The sequence below is a fragment of the Erpetoichthys calabaricus genome, chromosome 1, assembly GCF_900747795.2.
Source record: "Erpetoichthys calabaricus chromosome 1, fErpCal1.3, whole genome shotgun sequence".
NCBI classification, from domain to species: Eukaryota; Metazoa; Chordata; class Cladistia; order Polypteriformes; family Polypteridae; genus Erpetoichthys; species Erpetoichthys calabaricus.
In genome coordinates, this window is record NC_041394.2 from 120,350,218 (window position 1) to 120,369,576 (window position 19,359).

The following is a 19,359-nucleotide window of genomic DNA, read 5'->3' on the forward strand; positions in this document are numbered from 1 at the left end:
CCCAAAGGCACATTGGAGTCTCTGAAGTCAGCTGGAAGGAAGTTCTATGGTCCGATGAGACCAAATTTGGCCATTAGACTATACCCTATGTTTGGTGTAAGCTAAATACTGCGCATTATCAAAAACACACCATCTCAATTATGAAGCATGGTTGGAGGATGCTTCACTGCAGCTGGTTTGTGAGGGTAGAGGGGAAAATTAATGCAGCAAAATACAGTAAAATCCTGGAGGATAATCTGATGCACTCTGCTAGAGAATGGCTTAAAAGAAGCAATGTTTATTCCTGGAGCAGCTGTAATTTGTTTTGTGGACAAGTGAGCCACCTAATGTGACAAACAGAGGTTTAAACCTTGTAGTGAGATTCAGTAGGTGAAATGTATTATTTTGGTTTTCTGCTCTAGTTTTATTATTTTTCCCATAGCCATTCCTCCTTTATGGAGTTTAATTAAATAAATTATTAATTTAATGTAATAGTACTGCGGTGGGTTGGCACCCTGCCCAGGATTGTTTCCTGCCTTGTGCCCTGTGTTGGCTGGGATTGGCTCCAGCAGACCCCCGTGACCCTGTGTTCGGATTCAGCGGGTTGGAAAATGGATGGATGGATGTAATAGTATACATTTGCAGTGTAAATCTTCTTCTTGGTTAGGATATGGAGAACCCCATCATAAAAACATAATGATTGAATCTTCACAAACAAATTAATGTGGCACAACTTAATATGCAATACTTCAGCTTAGTTAAAGTTGTAGTTAACTTAGATCAGTCAATTTAACTTGTAAATATTTAATAATACTGCACTGAACCACATGAAACAATATATGAATCTATTTATTTGTAGTTTTTGTATTTACTCCTTGATGTGTGCATCTAAAATTTATGACTTCAGAAGGAATCTTTGAAGCATTTATTAATAAATAAACATTCAGGGAAGAGTTGATCAAACCCCCAGTGAGTTAATCAATCTTTATTTCATGAGAACTATTTTTAAACAAATTTATTTACAGTGAAACTGTAGCTCAAAGTAATAAAACATTTTATTACAATACAAATAATACAAAACTGATATTGATCAAAATACATGAGTATTTTGCATAAGCAAAGAATACATTAATTGTAAATTAACCATTTAAATGAATGACAAAAGTTTGCTTAAGATTGAAAGTGTCTTGCAAACAAGCGAAATAGTGGTGATGAATTAAATTGCAATCTATGAACAATTCAATTGCATTAATTTCAGCTCTAGAAAACTATATTGCCATTTTCTATGTTATGCTTTAGTATGATATATGGATAAAGACTATATACAAAACAAACACCACATCTCAAAAAAAGGAAGAAAAGTCATTTTTGTAGAAATCAGAAAAAAGAAAATCCATCTTCTGGGTAACTAAGTCCAGCAGGGTCACTTTGACTTCAGATATAAAAACTAAGTAAAAATGACAGGAAAGAGAGTCAAATTGTACGGGGAATGCTTTAACCTTTCCAGCTGACAGATTTTAGATAAATGGCAGAAACTTGAAAGTCCTGTAAAGTGAACAGGGGTGAAGTGTACTCTGGGAAGGCTGAAGGACAAAGCAGGACATTCGATTGTTTTGTAAAGTTTGTTTTCAGCACAGTACAGCTTTTGATTCCCATGAGATAGTAACTTTGACTGTTATAATGTCTTAGTAACGTTTCTGTGTTTTGAGAATCTGCCTGCTCTTCCAGTGAAAGAAAACCAGTTGCTCTCTTTGGGCAAGATGAAGGGAAAGTCTGGTTGCCTTTTATTAGACCTTTCTTTACAAAGTGTCTCAGTTCAGTTTTCAGTTTAATTTTAGTTGCCTTTCTGACACTCTGAGAGAAGCTTCAGACATTAAAATGGAGCCCACTATCTGATTAGCTGCTGGACACTTTCCCAGGAGCTCTGTCTCTAGTGAGAAATCCTTCTTTTCACTTTTTGATTACGAGTATCTAGTTTGTAACTATGGAACTGCCATTTGGGAAATGTCATATGGGACTAAATAAAGACTACATGAACCCATTCAGGTTATATAAATCTTTCTATTGCTTATATTTGCTGCTTTTGGCTATTATGTAAATAAATGCAATTTTTATGAAAAAGGATAAACTCAATACTTCTGTTGGAATATTGATTACTAGCATTGTCAAGTGCTGGATAGATCATTCCTTGTCTAGCTGCGGTCCCTTAAGGAGAGGAAAGATGCTTTGTGAAGTGATCTACTGGAGGTAAAGGAGTGAAAATAAAAGACAGTCCCAGTCTGTGAGCAGCCTGCCATTAGAGAACCATAGGGTTAAATACACAGGTTACAATAAGGAGAGAGGAACAGGTAAGAGGGTACAGATAACAGCTACATACTGTAGCAGTTTTTCCTGGCTTCCTATCCCCCATTAAGAAAACAACCTTAGAGGTTAGTTGGTACATTTTCAGTTAGTTGCATGTCACAGGCGACCTGATAACATAATAAAACACACCTGGAACAAAAAATAGAAATCAGAGTTACAAAGATGTTCATAGACTGATTAGTCTTTTTCTTTCTGCCATACACACCATTAACTTGATCTTAGCTTTAGTCTGTCTGAAATTATCTAATAAGGTTTCATACTTTCTTTTTCTTACAGTTTTAGACACATGCAGTAAATTATAGGTTTTTCCAGGTTCGTAATATAGTTTAAATCCTGTTTGTTTACCTTCCATTTTCCTTTGGATGTTTTCTGAGCCCTTATTAATACATTTGCAGTTTATTTATCAGTTGTAGTTACTATAGAAGTACATGTCAGTATGCATTTTTGTTACCAAAAATAACTATCCATCCATCCATCCATCCATCCATCCATCCATCCATCCATCTTCTAACCCGCTGAATCCGAACACAGGGGTCTGCTGGAGCCAATCCCAGCCAATACAGGGCAGGAAACAATCCTGGGCAGGGTGCCAACCCACTGCAGGACACACACAAACACACCCACACACCAAGCACACACTAGGGCCAATTTAGAATTGCCAATCCACCTAACCTGCATGTCTTTGGACTGTGGGAGGAAACCCACGCAGACACGGGGAGAACATGCAAACTCCACGCAGGGTGGACCCGGGAAGCGAACCCGGGTCTCCTAACTGCGAGGCAGCAGCGCTACTACTGCACCACTGTGCCGCCCCAAAAATAACTATATAGGTAAAATTTATATTGTTAATCAAAACATTTCATCAAGCACATTGCATATGAAAAGTATCAGGTTTCTGGATAATTTTTACAAGATCCATGCCAGAACATTTCTTAGTTTAAAGTTTTATATAAATGTGAAATTACTTCCACGGTTGGAATCTAATGTCTTCCTTAGGTCTGATAGCTCAGAATTCAAAACTATGATTTTTTCTGTGTAGTCCATCAATTTGAATTAATGATGAAAATGTAAGGATGGTACCTTTTATTACTGTGTATTCGTACAGAAATATGTTTTGACATTTCAGAATGATACTGCTATTTGTGTTCTAGCTCCTGATTTATTTTGCTCATTAGCACTGGGACAACTGGCTATCATTTCTTTCTTTCTGGTCAGGAGATTCCTGTAGCATTTGTTATGCCCAAATAAAAGATATTTGAATATGTAGTATTTGATTTATCCTTTGTTCCTCCTTTTAGTGTCAGCCTTTGATTTTCGTACTCCTATGCTAATATGACAGAGAACTTAACATTTAAGAAAAGCAAAAAGCAAACAATTTGTTGAATGGAGGTAATAATTCAACCAGTACCAAAGCACAAACTGCACATAGCAGAATCATTGATTTACAATACCTTGAAAAAGAAAAAATCTTCTTTGTTTCATTTAGCAACTGGCATCAAACAATTCAGTCAAGTAAAAATACAATTTAAACTGTGAAGATCATCTGAAACACCTGCTGTTGAAATTACCAATGACCACCACATTGCAGGTGTAAAGGTGCAGTATTACAATCAACTGTTGTCAGATTTGACAGCAGAATTATACAACTCTAGTTGTCCTCCATCTCCACAAGACTGTGCTATAATCCTGACCTGGGTACAGATTTATTAAAATTACGTACACACAAACATAGGCTCAAAATATGAGTTTGCAGTTTTCCACACAAACATCAGGATTTATAAAAGAGAACTTTATGATGACTTGATGACCTATCCATATGCAACATTTTGGAGAAACTTGGAAATGACAATACCCTTGATCAAGTAGGGAAATGCAGCCAAACCAGCTACGTGACAACTCACATGTATAATAATTTATATCTACAAAATTCTATTATAATATACATTGACATAACAAACATATTACACTTCAAAAGTGGTAAATATGATGTATAGACTCAACTTTAGTTCCCTTTTATTAGGGCCAGTGCTGAATATATGTACTGAAGAACTTTTTTGTTTTTTTGTCAGTTTATAGCCTACCTGTTACCACTACTGAGGATTAGAAACCAACGCGCAGTAAAAACACAGGCATGATTTGCTCCCTGCATACAGAATGAAGTCAATCTCCTGCTCTACAGCCTATTTACAGTACAAGTAAACCCCGCGATTCACTAGCGAATCGGAAATCCTAGAATGGCAATCAGTTTCTGTTCCGTCCGATATGTGGATGGATGACATATCATGGAGGGCGGGTGCGTCTGGGGAAATGTCATTTAATCCAATAGGCATATCTGTACTAAAGCGGTTTCGTTTTGTGGAGACGTGAGTCTGTTTCCTTCGCTGACTCCGACCGCTTGAACAGGTTGTGTTGTTTGGGGGCCACCTACTGACTTTGGGAGGCTGCTGCGTCTGACTGTTGGGCGAGCGCCACAGCGGAATATGCGCCTCGGTGGTAAGCCGCTGTGTGAAGACATATCATGGAGGGTATATGCGGTGGTGTGGGAGGTCGCGTCGGGGCGGCTGTACAACCTGGCGTACACGCCTTACCTTAGGTGTAGTTCACAGGTCGTAGTCTCCTCTCTGTGTTTTCTTTGGTTTGAGCCGCGACTCCTTTCGCAAGCACGTTGTAGGCGCACGTGCTGTCATAGTTGGTTTGAGCCGTGACTCCTTTCACAAGCGCGTTGTTGGTGCGCGCACTGTCACAGTTGGTTTGAGCCGTGACCCCTTTCGCAAGCGCGTTGTAGGCGCGTGCGTTGTCACAGTTGGTTTGAGCCGTGACTCCTTTCGCAAGCACATTGTAGGCGCGCGCGCATGACATCCGGTTTCCAACCTTCTCGTTTCTGTGTTTTCTGTGCAGTGCAGCAGTGCGCGTTCGCCTCGATGTGCCCAGCGCCCTGCATCCATATCCGGTTTACAATCTTTGGTTAGTAGGATGGATATACTAATGGCCTGACACAACATGGTTTGTTTGCACTGCTTGAAGACTGTACAAATGGTCATATATAAAGGGAACACGCTTTTTTTTTGCTCAGGATGATGACTGGCTTTTGAGCTGATTTATACTTTCAAGAACAACAGACTGCACGAAACAGGCTCTACCAGTTCATATGCAGGTTTTAACAACAGCTGGCTTAACAACAGCTGACAACAGGTACCTACTAGAGGGACCTGGCTGACAGGTAAGGAATATTTCAGGCAAGCTTTAGCTCCATCAAACCCACTGTGCTGGAAGCCATAAATGAATGATGAAGCACTAAATTTAGTTTCTTTATGGTTTGGTTGTACAGACCCACATACAAAGGAAATTTGCAGCAGTGTCCAGTTTTCCTAATGTAATTGTGGCAATTGACAGTACTCATACAGCAAGAATGTCGCTGCTTTTATTAACCATAAGCAGTGACATTCCATTAATACTCAAGTCTTCTGTGATGCAAAGATGAGACTGACACACATTGTGGCTCGGTGGCCTAGGTCAACTCATCATTCCTTTGTTTTGGAGCAAAGTAGTGTTGATAAAATGACTTGCTGATGGAGCCGTACATTATGGCTGACTTGATCTTCATAAATGGATAGAGGAACTAAAAAAAACTAATTACATGTAAATTAAAAGGAAGTGCCAATTTTATGCATTCTATCACTTGATAATTCTTTAATAGAGAATTAAAGTATTTTAAAAGTATCTCCTCAATACTAATTAATTGCTGTTAAGATTTAGAGTTAATCTATATGCTTTTTTATAAGCTGGAAACTAGTCACAATCTAATTTCTCTCTTTTTCTTTGTATTGCATTTTGCTTGCCACTTCTCTGCCACTCAGGTTTGTATGATGTCACAAAGACAAGTTTTTCGTCAAATAAATGTGGTGTCAGACAAACTCTCTATCAAATGAATAGGAAGACAAGCTTCAGTGACACTATCCATGATATGCAGGATCTTTGATCTTTTAAGGAAATGGCAGCATGCTTTTGTGTTTGCATTTTCTGTTTTGTCAAAGAGGTGGGTAGAAATGGAGATGGTATGGAATTTTTATCCCACCATTTTATTGAGACTGAATGATGTAAATTCCAAACATTTACCTCAACTGGTAGGATTACTTATGAAAATTACTACATCTCATGAAGGGGGATATTTTAAATGATTGCTTTCTTCCTTGATGTCAGTAAAATCACAATATAAAATTACAATGGCATAAAGGCATATGATTGCTAAATTGAACCGAGTCCTTCTACACAGACAGAATGGAATGGATTTTACTGTATGTTTCTGATTTAATTAAATAAAGTTCTGAACAACCTATCTGGTAGTTTGGTGCTATGCAAAGTAAATTGTTTCTCTATAAGCAAGGGAAGGTTGTGTAACCATGTTCCTGGAATTGTATGGAAGGAAATGTCATGCATTTGTTATTTTTGGTAACATTTTAGTTTAGGTACTGCAAAAATGTATCTATTACTATTTAACTCTTATGTAACAAGACTGTAACAAAGGCTTCTTTAGGTCTTCACAACACTTATAAAACATCAGTACATAGGTTATTCATCTCTGTGCATTGTGGCATATTGACACAATGGTAAAATTATCTGTTGATAAGAAGGATTCACAGGTCTTGTACTAAATTTTTAATAGCAACAGAAATGTTTCTTAGTTAAGCCACCTCAGACCACTCCAAAGTGATGTTTTGTTAGTAGGTTACATTGTGGAGATAAATAAACACTTTACTGATGCTTTGTAAGTGTTATGAAGATCCAAAGAAGTGTTTGTTAAGGTCTTACTACATAATAGTATATTTTTGCAGTACCTAAACTAAATTATTACAATTATTTTACTTTCATAATGGATATACACATAATTAATGACTGTGTATATGGGTAGTTGAGACAGCTCAAAAACTGAATGATAGATCTAGCCCTTGGTGCAGGATTTCAGAGACTGCAGGTACCACAGTGCTGTCCCGTAGATTTGACCCTGGGCTTGATCGGAACAGGGCTCCAAGAGGAGGAGAAGGAAGTGCATACTAAGGCTGAGGAGACATTAAATACTGTCTGAGGCATCAGTATTTTCAGGCATTGCCCATCGGCATTTCCTACATGTACCCATAAAGTTTGGAAAATATAGTCAAGCTTGGAAGAGGGCGAACCATATACCACTGCATACAGTTTATGTAGATTCATTCCACTCAATATATTATTAAATGTAATGGTTAATTAAGTAATGGTTTATGTACTTAAAGTAATGGTTAATGTAAGATCAAAGGTTCTGTGAGTCAATTATTACGCCTTACTATTCCACTTAATTGGCTTAAGTTAGCCAAGAATTTATCACTAACTCCAGCTATAAACTTATGGCTTTTGTCCAAGTACTTTAGTTTCTTTTTATCCTTTCCATAAAAGTAGAAATTATTAGACCTCAGAATATATTTTAATCTGTTTATGATTAATAGTGTGGTTCTAATGGAGAGAAATGGCAGTGGAAGGACAAAATAATTAAAGACGCCTGTATAGTGTAATCCCTAAAATGATAGATATCCAAGTGCAGATCCAAATCTCACTTGCAGCCATTTTTAAAGCCTGTGCTCCAGACGAAAGACCTATAAATAAGGAAGAATTATTCACCATTAGTTTTACAAAGATCACTCACCTCATTCTCAATTCCACTTAACCGAACAATGAGCATATGCAAGCAGCACTTAGCACAAGACAGAAAACATCCCAGCATGTAGTTCTAGTTCATTGCAGGGGCAACTCAGACAAATGCCAACCCAAGGGCTAATTTGAAATTGCTGGTTAAACTAACCAGCATATCCTTTGTACCTTGAAAACTCATGCATTCATGGAGAATATCTAGATGTAACATTCAAACTCAGCCGTACCCACCTTGGCACTAGAGTCTCTAGATGGGTTAATTCACACTTATAAAATGGCTAACTTCAGAGTAAAACCTTTAAAAATGTTAATCAGAAAAAATGTATAATAAGGCCAATGTGGAGTTATTATGGGGTGGGTGTTTGGGTGCTGATGCTACCGTAATAGCACCAGAGTTTTCAGTTCAAAGTCCAGCCTGGTCACTATATGCGTGTACCGTTCATGTTTTCCCAATGTAATTTTCTATGGGCATCCTAGTTTCCTTTCACATCTCAAACATGTGCAGTTGAGTTAAAATGTAACTCTAACAGTGGTTGTGTGTGTCTAATGATGTGCCAGAATTCTGTATAGTGTTAAATCCTGATTTGCACACAGAATGTCCTGGAAGAGAGTCTAAATGAGTTTAGAAATAAAACGGCCCTTTCAGTGGTGTTAAATTCACATAGAATACTTCCTTGCTTTTATGAAAATCTTTGTTAATAATGGTATTCAAGCTGATAAAAAGTAAGTATAATTATCTGCCATTATGCTCCAAGATTAGAAATAAAAAGCAAGGGTTACATGTCTTTACTATCTATTCCTAGATCTACTGAGTCCAAGCCTTAAGCAATTCATATTCTAAATACATTTTTACATGATGAACTAATTAAAATAACACTTTCTTCACTGGTTTCAACTGATGTCTATTTAAGGAATCAGATTGCTTTATTTACTGTTGACACCAGTCTGGGAACAGTTAGGATAAACACATACACAATTCTGAAGACTGGCCTTAAGTGAAAAATGCAAAGAGTGGCCTCACCTTACCTCTTAAATTTTATACATGTGTTTAAAATAACTGAAGGAATTTTATTTACACATTAACCCATTTGCAAGGCTACTATTGCTGTAGGGGAATTTTTGTTTAAAGTAATGCAAAAACTTCCAACTTCCGGTGCCAACTTAAATCGCATCACCCTCTCAAAGTCATGTGTTGTGCAAGCAGTGAACAAGTGACTGTAACAGAGCACAACTAATGGCAACACAGCAGCACACACCAGAAAACAATATACAATATGGTATTGCACTGATAATAATGAAAAAAACATTTTGAAATAATAATAATAATAATAATAATGTAGAAATGAAAATAAAAAATAATAACAGACATGGATTCTGCATAGTTAAGAACCCCAGTATTAGAACACCAAAAAATATTTGTTATGGGAAACTATGGTCAAAAAAAAGTTTAGATTTGCAGATTCAAAGCTGATGTCACTTTCAAATTATGAAACTTGGACTAGTGTTGTGCATGAACTAGTTCAAAAGAGAGTGTTCATTGAACAAGCTCATTTTTCTAAGAACGGTGAACTTAATGTAATGTACGTGCAAGTGAAGAACTTCAACATGAGCTAGTTCAGTTTTATGTGACATTCTGGATCCGGTTAGGTTCAGATTAAATGTTTTGTCTTACCCTGTAATGTAGGGGTGGAGCCGAATCCGAATATGGTATTTAGATAAGCACAAATAGTGGATTTTTATGAATATTTATTTCCTACGAATGTTTTGCCATTTATTTGTATTCAGAAAAAATAACGTAAAATCAAATAGGCACAGCCTGTGTCTGCCTGTTTGTGCTTAAGCTGCACTCCTGATGACATTAGCACATGGTGAAGCTCCGCTTTCACTACTTTACAGCCACTTTATATTTTTTCCCGTTGGGCATGCAATATGTGACGTGAATTTTGACCAGCGGAGTAATTTGGACAGCAGAGTAATAGATTAGTTCGCCTACACGCTGGTTACACAGTCACCATTTGTGTCACACGGTTGGAAATAGAGCGGTAATTTATATGTATATTTGCATCTATTTAATTTCTTTTTTGACCAGGAAGATATTAGCATATATGGTTATACATGTTTGCTGATGGGTATAACTCAATAAAGTGTATTTAAATAAAAAAGTCTTCATAATTATTGTATTTTATTCAAGAACACTGTAATAGCTTCATAACTTTTATGGACAGAATTTCTAGGCGCAGCCAGGGCGTTGAGGGGGTCCGGTTTGGTGGGCTCAGGATTGGGTCACTGCTTTTTGCAGATGATGTTGTCCTGTTTGCTTCATCAGGCCGTGATCTTCAGCTCTCTCTGGATCGGTTTGCAGCCGAGTGTGAAGCGGCTGGGATGAGAATCAGCACCTCCAAATCCGAGACCATGGTCTTCAGCCGGAAAAGGGTGGAGTGCCCTCTCAGGGTTGGTAGCGAGATCCTGCCCCAAGTGGAGGAGTTCAAGTATCTTGGGGTCTTGTTCACGAGTGAGGGAAGAATGGAGCGTGAGATCGACAGGCGGATCGGTGCGGCATCCGCAGTAATTGGGCGCTGCATCGGTCTGTCGTGGTGAAAAAGGAGCTGAGCCGCAAGGCTCAGCTCTCAATTTACCAGTTGATCTATGTTCCTACCCTCACCTATGGTCATGAACTATGGGTAGTGACCGAAAGAACGAGATCGCGAATACAAGCGGCTGAAATGAGTTTCCTCCGCAGGGTGTCTGGGCTTTCCCTTAAAGATAGGGTGAAAAGCTCAGTCATCCGGGAGGGGCTCAGAGTAGAGCCGCTGCTCCTCCGCATCGAGAGGAGTTAGATGAGGTGGCTCGGGCATCTGATCAGGATGCCTCCTGGACGCCTCCCTGGTGAGGTGTTCCGGGCACGTCTAACCGGGAGGAGGCCCCGGGGAAGACCCAGGACACGCTGGAGGGACTATGTCTCTCGACTGGGCTGGGAACGCCTTGGGATTCTCCCGGAAGAGCTAGAAGAAGTGGCCGGGGAGAGGGAAGTCTGGGCATCTCTGCTCAAGCTGCTGCCCCCGCGACCCGACCTCGGATAAGCGGGAGACAATGGATGGATGGATGGACACTGTAATAGCCTAATATAAGGCATGCAAAATTGAATAAAGTAAACTCAAGGGTCATTTATTCTCACTCCTTAAAAAATACTAAATGAACTGAACATGAACTAGTTCAAAATTGAAATGGTGAACTATGAATGTGAATTTATTCTATTTAATCTGTTTGAACTGAACATTGAGCTAATTCTTGTGAGGTGTGAACTTGCTCAAGACTGATTTGGACAGTGTCCTGGACATACAGTAAACCAAAGACAAACTTTAAAGGATGGTCGGGTGGACACAAAAATTAAATCACTACATTTTTCAGGACAGGAAACTGGAGAGACATAATATGACTTTTTTTCTTGGTGGATGGGTAGCTGAACAGAAAAAGGATTTTCCGTATGTCACTTAAATCATCCGAAATCAGCTGCCTGATCTTGGATGAGTTAATGCCGGTGAAACTCATCCGGGATAAGTCGGTTTTTCAAATGCAGCCGCGTAGTAGATTAGTCGAGCTGGATCTAATCATCCGAGATGACTGCGCGCGCCCGTGCTGAGTGAAAAGCCCATATATATTGAGTCTAGAAAACATGATCAGCAGGTTTTTGATAGGCTGTAACAAAATGTGCGTGTGTGTTTGTGTGTGCGCGTGTGTGTGTGTGTGTGTGTGGGTGGGTGTTAGTTAGTTAGTTAATTAGTTAGTTAATTAGTTAGTTACTCGAAGGATTTCAAGATTTAATGTGCACAAGGGGTACCACTGCAAAAGCAGCCCCAACCAGAAAAGACGGCTGGCAAAAAGTGGCCGACAAATTAAAAGCGTGTGCATTGTACTTACTGAAAGCAGCGTTTCATTTCCTATGCGTCAGATTAATTATTATTTAATATGTCATAATTCCAGATCTAACGTGAGCACAAGGAGAACATGGGAACAGGTTAAAGTGAAGTACAAGAATATACTTCAAACTGGTAAATATTGGTATATAACTATTTAAAGAATTGTTGACATAAAGAATCATATATAATGTAAAGAACATTAATTTTAAAGCTAATAAGAAGGCAGACAAGCAAAAAACAGATGGAGGTCCACGAGGTCCAGACCTAACCCCTGCAGAAGAGTTGGCTCTCCAGCAAAATGCCCATCGCCCTGTTTCTGAGGGCATTCCAGGGGGAAGCTCCTCCTCAGAACCAGTGGCAGGATGCAGTGGTCACTTCATTTCAGGTAAAGGATGGTCATTGCATATATTTGTCCTCAATGTGTGCCATATGTATAATAATAATAATAATAATTCATTACATTTATATAGCGCTTTTCTCAGTACTCAAAGCGTATGTTCCATATAGCCCTCTTTTTTTGTTGGGTCAGTTGCAGGGACTGTCATATCCCTAGAACCTGTGTCTGACCAACGAGATATTGACAAAGGTCAAATATTTGATGAAGACACTGTGTCTGATTATTCATAAGGAGGAGAGGTACATTTTCCAAATCAAACTCCACTCTGATCAGTCCCATGTGCCCCAATCACATTTGGAAATCCTGGGTAATGAGAATGTTAGGCTGATGGTGAGATTCTTTATGGAACTGTGGGTGTTTTTGCCTGTGTTTTACCTACCTGCAATGGCATAAAATGCCTCTTTTATTGTCTGCACACGCAGGTGTCCAGGAAACACTATGAAAACCCGATGGAAATATTTCAGAGCCAAACAGACTTTACGAACTGCCTGGCAAACTGCACTTTTAGATAGATTTTCCGCATCGCCTACAGTATATAAAAAAAGTGCCGCTTGCAAAAAACCTCAAAGCAATGCATGCTGTCTGTGTGGTTGTGAGAGCCTGACTTCCCCGAGTTTGACTTCTATAAGGTCCTAATAAATTTTTGAGGTACAATATTCCCCCTCGGCTAAAGCGGTATCTTTCGAAAAGAATTTCCTCCGGGAGCAATAAAGGATCTTGCCGATCACGCAAAACTCTTTCTATATGAAATTCTCTTCTTATAATTTGTGTACCGATATCAATTGGTTGCTCATTCATGTACGGCGAAGTCATGACTGAATGAATTCCATGCACGGACACTGATTAAGTGTGTGAGATAATCCTTGTTTACATAGAACAAATCTGCTCCGAGCTGGACATCCAGCAAAGGTTTCAAAAAACCGACAGATCCAGGATCATGCCAAATCATCAACAATTACATCTGGCTAAACGAGTAATCCACGTATGAAAAATACCCCCCTGATGATCAGGGGAGTGTATAGAGTAAACAGCCCAAAGACAGCTGCCTCCTAAAGCTTAATGGATGGCTGAACAGAAGTAAATCACATGCTGCATCAGTTGTGGGTCAAGCAGCCAGATGAAGAACAAGCAAGCGAGACAGCCAGGTTCAGACAAGAAAAAAGGTACCTCCAATCCTACTGAATTCCTGGCAGGACATAGTAGTGAGAGATGGATAGCAGGAAATGAACAGGACACAATTAAAAGCTCTAAATTATTTTCAGTCATTTTCCCGGGAGCTCCTTCTCAGTCCAAAGCTCCTAAGTCCCTAAGTCAATAATCCAAAACAAAAATAAAATGTTTTGCATTCAGTCAAATAACATTTCTTTATTAGATAAATAAAGTTGCCACTGTTTTAAAGCAAACAGAAATGTTTCTTTTCTTTGCTTTGATATATTTTCCATCCATCCATCCATCCATCCATCCATCCATCCATCCATCCATCCATCCATCCATCCTCTTCCGCTTATCCGAGGTCGGGTCGCGGGGGCAGCAGCTTGAGCAGAGATGCCCAGACTTCCCTCTCCCCAGCCACTTCTTCTAGCTCTTCCGGGAGAATCCCAAGGCATTCCCAGGCCAGCCGAGAGACATAGTCCCTCCAGCGTGTCCTGGGTCTTCCCCAGGGCCTCCTCCCGGTTAGACGTGCCCGGAACACCAGGAGGCATCCTGATCAGATGCCCGAGCCATCTCATCTGAATCCTCTTGATGTGGAGGAGCAGCGGTTCTACTCTGAGCCCCTCCTGGATGACTGAGCTTCTCACCCTATCTTTAAGGGAAAGCCCAAACTCAAATTTTGTAATAAAAATATATTTTACTACCTTCTTACGGTACTTAGTTGTAACTTTATAAGTAATTATACTTTCTTTTCTCAGATTCTCTTGACCTAAAGAAACTAGTGTTTGCTGCCTGTTTGCAACTTGTTCAGTTGCTATAGTTGGCTGAGGACAGCGACGCTCTTACCGTTTTGCTCTCCAGCCGCGCTGCTGTGCAGTTCTGTATCAGCATTGCAACATACAGTGTCAACAAAGTGTGTTGATACTACTTGCCACGGCCCACTTTTTTTATAACTTAAAAACTAATCCATCCATCCCAAGATGCCAAAACATAAGTGTAAATTTTGTGATGAATATTCCAGCGAATGGACATTTATCAAACAAGGCAGAAGTTGTTTTGAAGCAAACTGTGGTATATGTAATTGCACTTTCAGTATTAAACATGGCAGGAAGTCTGATATCAATAAACACATTATGTCTCTACTTTTATATAATATATTGGTCTGGGTGTGTAGGGGGCATGTATAAATTTATAAATATAGTAATATAGAGAGAGATTTTAAGTGTCCCGTATTTCTAATTTCTAATCTGGCAACACTAGTATTACTGCTCTGAATGATGGCAATGTAATTTTTTTAATCCTAGTGAAAAAACTAGGGAATGTTATAACCAGAAGTCAAAATAAATCTATTTTAACAAAGCCAAAGATGTGAAACTGCAATTGTAGTATAAATAACAAGAAGCCAGAAGAGTTTCACATAACCAAAGCAAAAATAAAAGGCAAAAGTCATAGTCAAGAACAAAGGGGACTGTAACTTAAAAATCTAGAAGAACAGTAACTAACGCAAAGAGTTTATAGTGAATATTCACAAACTTTGATATTCACAAAGCTTAGCAACAGCCTGATAATCAGAAAAAACAAAATGCACAAAATGGTGACACTCATAACACAAACAATATGGTGTTAAAGAAGAACATATCCTATTTTTAACATTGTTAAACAAGTGTTTAGATAAAAAATAAATGTAACCATTAAATTCCCTGGCCTACCAAACCTCCAAAACAATTCCCTGATGGTTTTAAGAGGCCGTGGAGCAACTTCAGAAAAAATAAAAATGTGAGGCAGATTAGGACAAAAACAAGATATTGAACATCACATTTAAATTCAAAGTCAAAAACAAACCTAAAACTGAAACCGAAAGTTACCTAACAAGGACAATGTTCAAAAGTGTTTTTTTTTCAAAAACGTTCCTTCCTTTATATTGCTACAAAGTTTGGATGCTGCTTAATGCATGCTACAGTTCTGATAACATGGCCTGATGTGACAGGTCACAGAAACCATGTAGCATAATAGTGACTCAAAGCTCTAAAATGGTTGTGCAAATAAACAGAAAAAAAAAAAAAAGAACTAAAAATGTGGACACCAGTAAAGAAATAAATGCACCATATAGTGACAAGATGATGTTGCTAAAACATTAGTAGATAATAAATAAGTTGTCTGTGGTGGGTTGGCACCCTGCTCAGGATTGGTTCCTGCTTTGTGCCCTGTGTTGGCTGGGATTGGCTCCAGCAGACCCCCGTGACCCTGTGTTCGGATTCAACGGGTTGGAAAATGGATGGATGGATGGATAAATAAGTTGTAATAAAAATGGAACATTCTGACATTGTTAAAGGATAACTTTGAATTGAAAATACCAAAGTTATTTCTTTTCAAATATGGCATATATACAATTGCTATGCAAAATTATACTTGTGTAAAAAAAATTTTGCCCTCACTTGTGTTTACGGAACATGGGTATAACCAGAAAACAAAACTTTTAAAATGTACTGAATGCATCCATTTTTCAAGCCAAGACAGTTGTTGAGTGTTGCTGTGTGCCTTGTGATTACATATACATTGTAAAATACCTTATACATGTCATTTCTGAACAAAAAAAACACCAATATTATGAGAGTCAGCTATTTTAAAAGAAAACCAGCTATAAGCACCACCTCAGAACTAATCTTTCACCTCCCAGGGGGTGATTTCCTCTGATTTTGTTTTGATTTACTGTACATCAATATTTATGTGCAAACTCACACAAGCAAATAGGAAACATATCCTTACTTTGAGAAAAACAATACCAGGAATGTGAGATAAAAGTTAATATTTCCTTTTGTGTCACAAAAATGAGTTGGAAACAGGGAATGAGTATTTTCTTTTATCGAAACCCAAAGAGAAAGTATTTGGTAATTTTTTTAGGCTTTTATTTTCTGTTAGTCCTTCATGCCCCATTGCCTCCATTGTAAACTGACAGTGCAGGTAAGATATTTTAAAAATCTTTAGAAACTGCTGAAGTTTGGAACACAATTTTGAATGTCAAATTCAAAATAAAATGTTTTTGAAGAAATAACTTCAACTTGAAATATACCAAGATTATCTTTTAACCTTCTAGCTTAGGCTACAGAATATATTGCAGTAAACAATCTTTAACAATTTATAAATCAAATTGAGGATATAATTCAGCCATCAAGCAGTTATTATTTAGGTTCTAGTTGGTAGTATTTCCCTGCGGTGGGCTGGCGCCCTGCCCGGGGTTTGTTTCCTGCCTTGTGCCCTGTGTTGGCTGGGATTGGCTCCAGCTGACCCCCGTGACCCTACGGTTAGGATTTAGCAGGTTGGATAATGGATGGATGGATGATAGTATTTTCTAGAAGAATTTCCAAAAAACCACATCATGTTATTTAAAAAAAAATCCTATTTTCAATTATTTCGACATTGTACTAGAAAAACATTTACATTATCCTTTGATGGGAAGTATTTGCTTATGTATCATTTTTTTGTGCTATAAAGCCATAGTTTGTAAAAAAAATCAAAAAACTACCAGAACATGTATTTATATTTACCTCAAGGAGTGTTTACATTGCAAGCATTGCTTTCTTGTACTGTTTGTGTTTTTTTCTTAATTTATATACTTATACTAAACAATTGGGGTGACATAAGTTTAACTTACGTTTTTATAACATTTCTAAAGTTTGAGACATTAGGACCACCATAGTGTGAAAATCCCAGTTGGATTAGCTGAATAGTGTAAAAACAAGTATGGAATAAAGAGCTAAAATATGTCAAAGATGGTAATTATTAAAAAACTTAAAATGTTGTCTAATAATAACACTGACTCTTCTTTATTTTCAAGCTCCCCAGATCAAACTACCTCCTCAAAACCTGGTCAGTGTGACTGGTAAAGATATCATCTTCCATTGTGAAGTCTTTGCTTTTCCCATGGTTACAATAGAATGGTGGAAAGATGACCACGCTGAAAGTCTGCCTGGTGATGACCCTCATATTTCTGTGCAAGTATGCCAAATCTCTGTTGATATCTTTAAACAAATTCAAACATACATTATGAAATGAGATGAAGGAATTCCTTTTTTTGATGATTTTGTTTTTGGTTGACCTATCTAACAATCAAATAGAAAATGATGAGAGGAAAGCAAAACAAAACAAACAAAATTCAAAACTGAAATCTCTCATTTATATAAGTATTCAAACCCTTGACTTTTAAATAAGATTGATGAATTCTTATAGTGGCTCATGGTGCATACACGTACTGTGACATTTTGTGCTTTATAGAGAGCTGGCTTCAAGATGGTATGCCTGACACTGTTTTAATGCTGGATGAGAAGACAGAGACCCAGTGCAGTGTGGAAAAAGACAGGAGGGGGACTGGTCATCTATATAAATGAAGAATGGTGTAAAAGGAAGCCTATTAGAGTTAAAACTACAGTTTGTAATTCAGGCATTGCAATTCTGGCTGTCAGAATGTGTCCACATTATTTGCCCTGGGAGATAAATTACATTATTCTTATTCATGTTTGTATTTCTCCCTTTGCAAATGGGGACCTAGCAATTGTGACCTGTCTCGAAAAGTTTAATGATGACTCACTCCGACCCTGCACTTATAATATGTGGTGACTTCAACCATGTGATTTAGGAAGGAACAATGACAAATTTCTATTAGTTTGCATCTGGTTCCACTCGAGTTAGACCTGCTATATTCAAATGTTAAAGATGCCTTTAAATGTAAACAACTGGCTGCTTTAGGCAAATCTGTCCACAACCTGATTCATCTTATTCACAGCTACGAGCCTATTATTAGATGACAATCTGTTACCTCGAGAACAGTGAGAAAATGGAGGCTGAAATGGCTCTGAATGACTGTTTCCAAATGACAGAATAGGAAATGATATGTGAGTCACATGGGAACAATATTGAGGCCCTCGGTCACTGCATCACAGATTATATTAACTTCTGTGTCGACACAGAGGCACCCACAAAGAGAGTGTGTTGCTTTCCAAACAACAAACCCCAGATTATTAAGGAGCTAAAAGGTCTCCTGAATGAGAAACTAGAGAGCATTCAAATCCGGAGACAAAGAGGCTCTGAAGGACTCACAGAGTGTGCTAAAGGATCATCTGAATGAGAGAAAGGATGCATGAATGATGTCTGAAATGGACTGGGTATGATTATGGGACTTAGGAGCTAGAAGGGGATGTGGAAAAACCTAATGCCTTGAACCAATTTTTTAATCGATTTTCCCTCTAACTGCCACCTTCTTCTAATGACAAGTCTCCCCACACCGTCCCTACTACATCCTCAACTATTACCACATTAAATGGAATGGCCAGTGACAAGTCCACCTCTGACCATCAATGTGGAGTTTCCATAACTGAAGACGAAGTAAGTAGACAACTGAGGAAGCTACACACAGGAAAAGCTGTGGGACCAGCAGCAGTCAGTCCTTAGCTCTTAAGGTCTTTGCTGACCAACTTTGTGGTGTCCTCTGTCACCTGTTCAGTCTGTCCCAAAGGCTTCAAAAAATGCCACTACTGTTAAAACATTTTGCATTGATCCTGTTCCAAAGAAGGCAGGTTCCTCTTCACCAAATGACTGCAGACTAGTGGCATGTTCGTCTCACAGCATGAAGACTTTTGAGAGCCTAGACCTGGACTATATGAGTCATCTTGTGGTAGACCACCTGGACCCACTGCAGTTTGTCTATCGGACAAAGATTGGAGAGCAGGATGCAATTCTCTGTCTGCTCCACAAGGCTTATTCTCACTTGGACAGAGCTGGCAGCATTGTGAGGATTATGTTTATAGATTTCTCTAATGGCTTCAATACCATCCAACCATCCCTGTTAAGGGTAAGCTCAGAGACATGCAGGTGGAT

The 19,359-nt window shown here is 38.5% G+C and overlaps 1 protein-coding gene across 1 annotated transcript in view; it reads left to right on the forward strand.

Annotated features, from left to right (window-relative positions):
- LOC114649362 (kazal-type serine protease inhibitor domain-containing protein 1-like) overlaps window positions 1-19,359 on the forward strand; it is a 59,649-nt gene that overhangs the window by 22,575 nt on the left and 17,715 nt on the right. The window contains exon 2 of the mRNA XM_028798891.2: window positions 17,324-17,484. Within this exon, the coding sequence (XP_028654724.1) occupies window positions 17,324-17,484 (161 nt within the window). The remainder of the gene's footprint in view (window positions 1-17,323; window positions 17,485-19,359) is intronic.